Source organism: Schistocerca americana, chromosome 11 (genome assembly GCF_021461395.2).
Source record: "Schistocerca americana isolate TAMUIC-IGC-003095 chromosome 11, iqSchAmer2.1, whole genome shotgun sequence".
NCBI lineage: Eukaryota > Metazoa > Arthropoda > Insecta > Orthoptera > Acrididae > Schistocerca > Schistocerca americana.
Genome location: NC_060129.1, coordinates 82233655 through 82242316, shown reverse-complemented (window position 1 = coordinate 82242316; position 8662 = coordinate 82233655). Strand labels below are relative to the sequence as shown.

At 47.5% G+C, this 8662-nt stretch overlaps 1 protein-coding gene across 1 annotated transcript; it reads right to left on the bottom strand.

Moving 5' to 3' along the window:
• Positions 1-759: 759 nt before the first annotated feature.
• Positions 760-8448, bottom strand: LOC124553255 (poly [ADP-ribose] polymerase tankyrase-1-like). Its single transcript, XM_047127142.1, has 2 exons — positions 7946-8448; positions 760-1408 (listed from the first exon to the last, which is right to left on the bottom strand). Exons 1-2 carry the CDS (start codon positions 8428-8430, stop codon positions 760-762), a joined length of 1134 nt encoding a protein of 377 aa, XP_046983098.1. The 5' UTR covers positions 8431-8448.
• Positions 8449-8662: the final 214 nt, after the last annotated feature.

Here is an 8662-nt window from a genome sequence, read left to right as displayed (position 1 = left end):
ACCGTCTGAGTGGAGCGGTCTCACAATCAGTTGGCTGTAGGCGGTGGTAAGGAATGTCGTGAAAGCCGGAAAATCTGTTGTAGGCTCCTGTTATTTGAGAGTGATGACTCGTGTTACTTAGCAGACTGTAACTGCAGCGTTACAGCTATTCGGGGAACATACGATTGGAGGTTGTTCTTCGATTCTCCTGAGCTACAAGTGAACTGATCATAAGATTCCACACGATAAGTGCATGGTGTAGTGTGAATATTGCCACTTATTTCATTTTGTAATTAATCAAAGAATGAGACCATCTGCGCTGCAGAGAGAGACATAAATTAAATTCTAGAACAGATCTGACTCGAAGATTCATTCTAACCGTAGACCTTATATGGCTCTAACGTTGCTACTGTGCAGTTTATACTCGTTGCACAGAGCACATAGCAAATCACTATGAAATACTTTACAGTAAGTAAAAACTTGTTGGCTACTTACGCTTATCAAATAATGAAGCCTGTATTTTTCAGTTCTCGTTGAAGTTTCGAATGTTGTTCCTAGGAATGTATTTCAGGCGTTTCATTCGAAAGAAAGGTTGTCTCTTGTTACTGAACAGTGTTTACTTGATAACACTTTGACATACCTACCTTCATCTTACTTTAGCTGCAGTTTTACTTCAGTTGTTATATAATGCAAAGAGGGTGCAAATGAGTGACTGTAGGATTAATTTTTTGTATCCTTTATTGAAGAAAAGAATAAATGTGTAGTGAAACTATTTGAATTTTACTCCACAGACATTTGCTGGACTCTAGTCTGGGAGGCTGTGTCCTTGTCCCCACTGGCCTCAAATAGTTTCGGTGCTTCTCGCAGTGCAGCTGCCGTGACGTCATGGTTCCAGCGTTCGGCCCTCTCCTGCGGTGTCAGCCCCTCCTGACCGATGGCACTCAGGTCAGCACCGAACCTCACCAGTAGCCGTGCCGTTTTTGTGTAGCCCCAGGTTGCGGCCAAGTGGAGAGGGGTGTCGTCATTCTCGTCCTTGGCGTCGACCACACTCTCCAGCAGAACCGCCAACGCCCCCAAACTCCCATTCTTTGCTGCCCAGTGTACTGGCGTCTGGCCTTCGTGGTCCATCGCCTGCACATCCGCCCCGTTCTCCAGTAGATACTTCACCACCTCCAACTGTCCGTACCTCGCCGCCCAGTGCAGTGGTGTCCGCCCTTCCCTGTCTCTCGCCCCCACATCCGCTCCGTACCTCAGCAGACACTGCACCACGTTCAAGTATCCGTCGATTGACGCAGGGTGAAGGGCTGTCCAGCCATACTTCTCTTCCTTCGCCTCCACGTTCGCCCCCAACTTCAGCAGCCTCTCCACCTCTTCCACTATCCCGTCATCTGCCATCTTGATCATCCAGCTGTTCATTTGAGAAAACTCCCTACACAAAACAGACACATTCTCATACTTTACTATAAACACACACATACATTATCAAGAAAACTATCAGATGCGAAACAGACAAGAATTCATGAAACGCAACTGTCCAGTTCTAAATTACCAATATAAAACATTCTGCCTTATATCTTTTAGAATTCTGTGTCGCTTGAAGTACACATATATCATTGCATCCCTGTATGAAAATCCACACCTATTTCCCATTAAAAATCCGTGTTCTCAATCACTCAAGAAATTCTGTTGACACGTTTTCTCAGAGTCATACTTGACATTCACTTCCTCTCACCTTCAGATCTAAGAACTGACCTGCACTGAAACAGGTTCTTAATACCTCTATTACAGGTCCTTTGTGTGCAGCAAACGTTTCTGAAACTAGCAAAGACACTAAACATATGCAGCTGAGTTTTTAAAACAGTTCCCTGACATCTTCATAGTTAATTTCGCAACTCAACCACATCAAATACAGGAACTTATTGTTTGACATGATGCACAGATACGTCTGCATAACACACTCAACCACATACACGCATGCATCCACACACACACACACACACACACACACACACACACACACACACACACACACAATCCACTTGCAAGTAAATTCTTGTGCCTGCCATGTATCTGAAGGCGACTTCAAAACCAGTGGACTTACAGACTAAAGTAATGTCTCATGTAGGTTACAATAACAAAACTTCTTGTAAGTAAACCTTGGCTTTTCCAATACGCCGTATACGTAACACTACTGATGTGTGCACTGAGAAACAAACAATTCTGTTTTCATTGGTTCACCACAGTGAACCTAGCACACAAAGTATAGTGATGTACTGCAAACTGTGTTACTTGTGGGGAGAAGTAAAACTCAGCAACACCCATACAAAAGAAAAGCAAGAACATTCTGAGAAAAATAACGCCACAGCTGTATCTAGAGAATGTCTCTATTGTGTCACCCGACTAGTTTCGGCGGCACGTTACCGCCGTCCTCCGGGCCTACCACTGCCAAGAGGGTATTTGATTTCCTTGGCGCATTTGCTGTGGGATCCTTATTGCCAGAAGATATGGGCTGGCTTTTATCATGTTACTCGACAACGTCCTTTCCTCGGTCGTAACAATCCAGTTATTCCTGAGCTATGATTTTCTTACAGGAAACGTTCACTTCTGTCACTTTGACACACACTATGTGATCAAAAGTATCCGGACACCAAAAAAAAAACAACAAAGAATTGGGCGCTCCGCTGAACTCACGGACTTCGAACGTGGTCAGGTGATTGGGTGTCACTTGTCTCATACGTCTGTACGCGAGATTTCCACACTCCTAAACATGCTGAGGTCCACTGTTTCCGATGTGAAAGTGAAGTGGAAACGTGAAGGGACATATACAACACAAAAGCGTACAGGCCGACCTCGTCTATTGACTGACATACCGCTGACAGGTGAAGAAGGTCGTAACGTGTAATAGGCAGACATCTATCCAGACCATCACACAGGAATTCCAGACTGCATCAGGATCCACTGCAAGTACTATGACAGTTAGACGCGAGGGGAGAAAACGTGGATTTCATGGTGGAGTGGCCGCTCATAAGCCACACATCACGCCGGTAAATGCCAAACGACGCCTCGCTTGGTGTAAGAAGCATAAACATTGGACGATTAAACAGTGGAAAAACGTTGTTTGGAGTGACGAATCACGGTACACAATGTGGCGATCCGAAGGCAGGGTGTTACGAATTCCCGGTCAACGTCATCTACTAGCGTCGATACCTCTCCTCAGTGCAGCATTCCGTGAAGAATGGGCTGCCATTCCTCGAGAATTCTTCCAGCACCTTATAGAACGTGCGCTTGCGAGAGTGGAAGCTGTCATCAAGGCTAAGGGTGGGCCAACACCATACTGAATTCCAGCATTACCGGTGGAGGGCGCCACGAAGTTGTAAGTCATTTTCAGCCAGGTGTCCGGATACTTTTGATCACATAGTGTATCTTTTTTGGATTTCTACTAAACTTCCTTCTTGCTGATCACCAAGATGACTTAATCTGCATATTCGTCACATACCATCTACATGTCGAGAAGCCAGAGTTCTCGAAATGTTTCGGGAGCTGTCTCCATGTAAGTTGCATGTAATGTTGTGGAAGAAGAAATCCCTGTTGACTTGGACTTCTCAATAATAGTGTAAGTTTTCCACAGACATTGATTCTGGTGTCCTCACTCAATAATAGTGTAAGTTTTCGACAGACATTGATTCTGGTGTCCTCATCCATTAGAATATAACAGAGGATGCCCATTCGTTAAATGCCATTTTGCTCACACACGTAATTAAAAACTGTGTTTAATTCAGTTACACACTTTGTACTGGTAATAAACATTAGGCGTACGGCTAACTGTGATTTTCAGACTGACGTGACATGGAGAATACACGTGCCTGTACATTCTGTGAACGGCTCTGAGGTGCTCCTACCTGTAGCCATGGTGTGTGGCAGGGGGCTAGAATCTTTCTCAGCTGCGTTTTTAGCCAGGGGAGGTTCGAGAACATTTCTCCACGGCAGCGACACGTCGCTTGACGCCAGTCCTTCTCCCTCCGACAGTTGCTGGCTTCCCCTGGAATGTTGCTCCTGGTTTCCCTCGGCGCCCCTCTCGGGCCCCGAGCGGCCATTGGGCCTCAAACTGCCCCTGGTGTTAGACTACTGTTTACTATGCGCTCTAAAATTTTGTAATCCGCCTTGAGTAATGTTGTCATTCCATAGTCTAGCAGTAATGTAAAGTAAATTCGTAAGGCACGATTGGCTGGGAGCCCCACAGCAAGAACTTTCAGCCTCCCTCGGACAAATCTCCACTATAGCTGCTCATACGATTCCAAAGGTTGTCCACCTGTGGCTAGCGGCTGTGGCCGAGCGGTTCTAGACGCTTCAGTCTGGAACCGCGCCTACAGTATGGTCACAAGTTCGAATCCTGCCTTGCGCATGGATGTGTGTGATGTCCTTAGGTTAGTTAGGTTTAAGTAGTTCTAAGTTCTAGGGGACTGATGACCTCAGATGTTAAGTCCCATAGCGCTCAGGGCCATTTGAACCATTTTTGTCCACCTGTGCCTGCTGCTTTATTTGTTGCATATGATTGCAAGTACCTTCTTCCGCAGACCTGCCTCTTACGATAGCACCTTCTTCCTGGTGCTCTGTACTTGTCCCTGGATTCAGATGCTTGTTGTTGTTGTTGTTATCTTCATTTCGAGGAATGCTTTTATGCAGCTCTCCATGCTATCCTATCCTGTGCGAGCCTCTTTGTCTCCGAATAACTACTGCAACCTACATCCTTCTGAATCTGCTTAATGTAGTCATCTCTTGGCCTCCGTCTACGTTTTTTACCCCACCTTTCCCCCTAAATTTCCCTCCAGTACTAAACTGGTGATCCCTTGGTGTCTAAGAACGTGTCCAATGAACCGGTCCCTCCTTTCATTCAAGTTGTGGCACAAATTTCTTGTCTTCTCAATTCTATTAAATACCTCCTCACTAGTTATGTCATATACCCATCTAATCTTCAGCATTCTTCTGCAGCACCACATTTAGAAAGCTGCTATTCTCTTTTTGTCTAAACTGTTTATCGTCCATGTGTCACTTCCATACATGGCTACACTCCAAATACTTTCAGAAAGGACTTCCTGACACTTAAATCTGTACTCGATGTTAACAAAAAGCTGTTGTTCAGAAACGCTTTCCTGTACTGGAAGACAGAGACTGGAATACATCCAGCAAATGATTGAGGACAAGTTGTATGTGCTACTCTGAGATGAAGTGTTTGTCACAGAAGAGAATTTCGTGGTGGGTCGCACCAAATCATTCAGACGAGTGATGACTCCAACACACAGGTCTGTAATTCTGTCCTGAACACTGGCAAACGCATCTCGTGGTCGTGCGGTGGCGTTCTCGCTTCCCACGCCCTGGTTCCCGGGTTCGATTTCCGGCGGGGTCAGGGATTTTCTCTGCCTCGTGATGGCTGGGTGTTGTGTGATGTCCTTAGGTTAGTTAGGTTTAAGTAGTTCTAAGTTCTAGGGGACTGATGACCATAGATGTTAAGTCCCATAGTGCTCAGAGCCAGCCAACACTGGCAAACACATGGCGGGGGCAGGGCGTGCTGGACGCAAGAGTTCGTCTACAGAGGCTGATATTCGCGCTCCTATTTGGTGCCTTATGCTTAGGAGATGTTGAGGTTTAATGTCCTCCACTGCGATCGATAGAAATATTACAAGGTTGCCCTCGTGAGTCAGCACCTGATGGGATGTTTGTGAAAGCTTGCAGCTATGTGGAGACGCTAACAAGTCATCTCTAGGGTGTCGTCTTGCGCACTCTAGGCTTACGCAGTATTCTTCCCTACAGCTAAAAGTTTCGCCGGGCCAGTACTTGGAGCCTGAGACACCAGAAATGAAAAATTGTAAACACGCTGCTGCCCTCTGTGATCTGTGCTGCAGTGTTCCTGGTGCAGGTTATAAGCGACACACCCAATACTTATGTTCATCTTCTCTTTATCAAGCATGATGGCTTTTGAAGGTTTCTCACTGTCAGCAGTAGCAGTGACAACAAACAACTTTAATGTGTATTTTGTGTAAACAGGTTTACAGTGATCTGTGCATGTTGGAGAACGAGTCCTCAGCTCTAATCTGCCCGATTACAAACAGCCACTGTGTCTGATTCTGTGCTGGGCAGCCCACCCCAGTGACGAAATTATCCAGTGTTCGCTCCGTCCAGAGGCTTCATCACAAAACACAGATAACAAGTGGTTGTCTACATGACATTTGAGATAATTAATCACTCTAAGTAAGGATGCATGGCTTAAAGAGCATAACAATTTTTAAAGCTGAAAAAACTTGCCTCTTCCGTGACTTTTGCTAGCTAACTTACCTGCTAATAAATAAAGTTCAGTTCAGAGGTACAGTGACCCATTTACGCGAAGCTAGTGAATGCATTATGTGCCACCTGCAAATGCCTTTTGTAGTTGTGAATCAAGTCAAAATACCACTAAGGAACACAGTGGTAGACACTATAGGTAGTGAGATACATACGTGTATACACACATCGAAAAAAGTTTTGCATCATCTCGATTCCGAGAGTTTCCGAACCTGTATAGAAAATTGGAATAGAGATCAACATAAACATCATTTCCGCCCTTTTTATTCCTCATGAAAATCACACATTGCATGTTGTACCACCATACAGCGAGACCTTCAGAGGTGGTGGTCCAGATTGCTGTGCACAGTGGCCAGTACTATGTCCTCTCCATTGGTGCATGCCTGTATTCGTCGTAGTATACTATCAACAAGTTCATCAAGGCACTGTCGGTCCAAATTGCCCCACTTCTCAACGGCGTAGATCCCTCAGAGTGGTTGGTGGGACACGACACCACGTCGTCCATAAATAGCCCTTTTCAATCTATCCCAGGCATGTTCAATAGGGTTCATGTCTGGAGAACATGCTGGCCACTCTAGTCGAGCGATGTCGTTCTCCTGATGGAAGTCATCCACAAGATGTGCACGATGGGGGCGCGAATTGTCGTCCATGAAGACGAATGCCTCGCAAATATGCTGCCAATATGGTTGCACTATCGGTCGTAGGACGGCATTCACGTATCGCACAGCCGTTACGGTGCCTTCCGTGAGAACCAGCGGCGTACGTCGGCCCCAAACAATGCCACCCCAAAACAGCAGCGAACATTCACCTTGCAGCACTCGCTGGGCAGTGTGTCTAAGGCGTTCAGCCTCGCCGGTTAGCATCCTAACACGTCTCTGACGATTGTCTGGTTGAAGGCATCTGCGGCACTCATCGGTGAAGAAACCGTGATGCCCATCCTGAGTGGTCCATTCGGCATCTGTACCGCGCTGCATGTTGTCTTCGTAGCAAAGATGGACCTCGCCATCGACGTCGGGAGTGAAGTTTCGCACAATGCAGCTTATTGGACACTGCTTGAGTCGTAACACGACGTCCTGCGGCTGCACGAAAAGCATTATTCAACATGGTGGCGTTGCTGTCTGTGATCCTCCGACCCATAATCCGTAGGTAGCGGTCATTCACTGCAGTAGTAGCCCTTGGGCGGCGTCACCGAGGCGTGTCATCGACAGTTCCGATCTCTCTGCATCTCCTACGTGTCTGAAGAACATCGCTTCGGTTCACTCCTAGACACCTGGACACTTCCCTTGTTGAGAGCCCTTCCTGGCACAAAGTAACAATGCGGACGCGATCGAACCGCGGTATTGACCGTCTAGGTACGGTCGAATAACAGATAACACGAGCCGTGTAACTCATTCCTGGTGGAATGACTGGAAGTGATCGGCTGTTGGACCCCCTCCGTCTAATAGCCGCTGCTCGTGCACGGTTTGGTCGGGTTTAGTGACATCTCTGAACATTCAAAGGGACTGTGTCTGAGATACAACATCACCAGTCAACATCTATCTTCAGGAGTTCTGGGAACTCGAGTGATGCGAAACTTTTTTGGTGTGTGTAGAACTGGGGAACACGCGTGAGTGCCTAAGCTCGTGCTTACCTTGCCTCGTCCTCCGTGAGTGCCAAGCTCTGCTGTATAACCATCAGCTGTAAGTGACCCTTTAACAGGTTAATAGCGCCAGCATCCGTGAGACCGGGGAAGGAGCCAGTCAGCGCACGCACAGCCCGGGCTGCCTCGAGACTGGGGACGGAGAGAGTCTGCGCAGGCGCTGCCTGGTCTCCCGTACCACTCGGTGTCGGGTGAGTCTGCTGTATAGCCATCAGCTGTAAGTGACCCTTCAAGAGGTTAATGGCGCCAGCGTCTGTGAGGCCGGGCATGGAGCGAGTCAGCGCACGCACGGCCTCGGCTGCTTGTAGACCGGGGACGGAGTGAGTCTGCACAGGCACCGCCTCAGCTGCCACGACACTGGCTGTGGAGCCGTTCTGCGCAGGCGCAGTCTCGCCTCCCGTGACACCGGGTGTGGAGTGAGTCTGCGCACGCGCTGCCTCAGCTGCCGCGTCCTCCATCTTCGGAGCTTGTGCCATCGGAGATGATCCTGAAACGTGACATCGCCAACTGAGCAGCCCTTTGCCCTTAAACACCACACCTGGTACATTTAGGGGTCACAGGCAGATCTGTGGCAAGCATCAGTCAGGAAAGGTTGTTCACCACAAGTCAGGTATAACACCATGTGTCCTCGTTGTGTCACAATGGTGCCTCAGGTGAAAGCATCAGCAACACAATTTTCCAAATTTCCCGAATTATTTCAGAGCCCTT

Excerpts from the sequence above, each read along its gene's own strand:
- LOC124553255 (XM_047127142.1), bottom strand. The coding sequence starts at position 8,430 with ATGGCACAAGCTCCGAAGATGGAGGACGCGGCAGCTGAGGCAGCGCGT. Across the intron at positions 1,409-7,945 it reads CTCACGGAGGACGAGGCAAG|GGAGTTTTCTCAAATGAACA; the intron begins GTAAGCACGAGC and ends TGTTTTGTGTAG.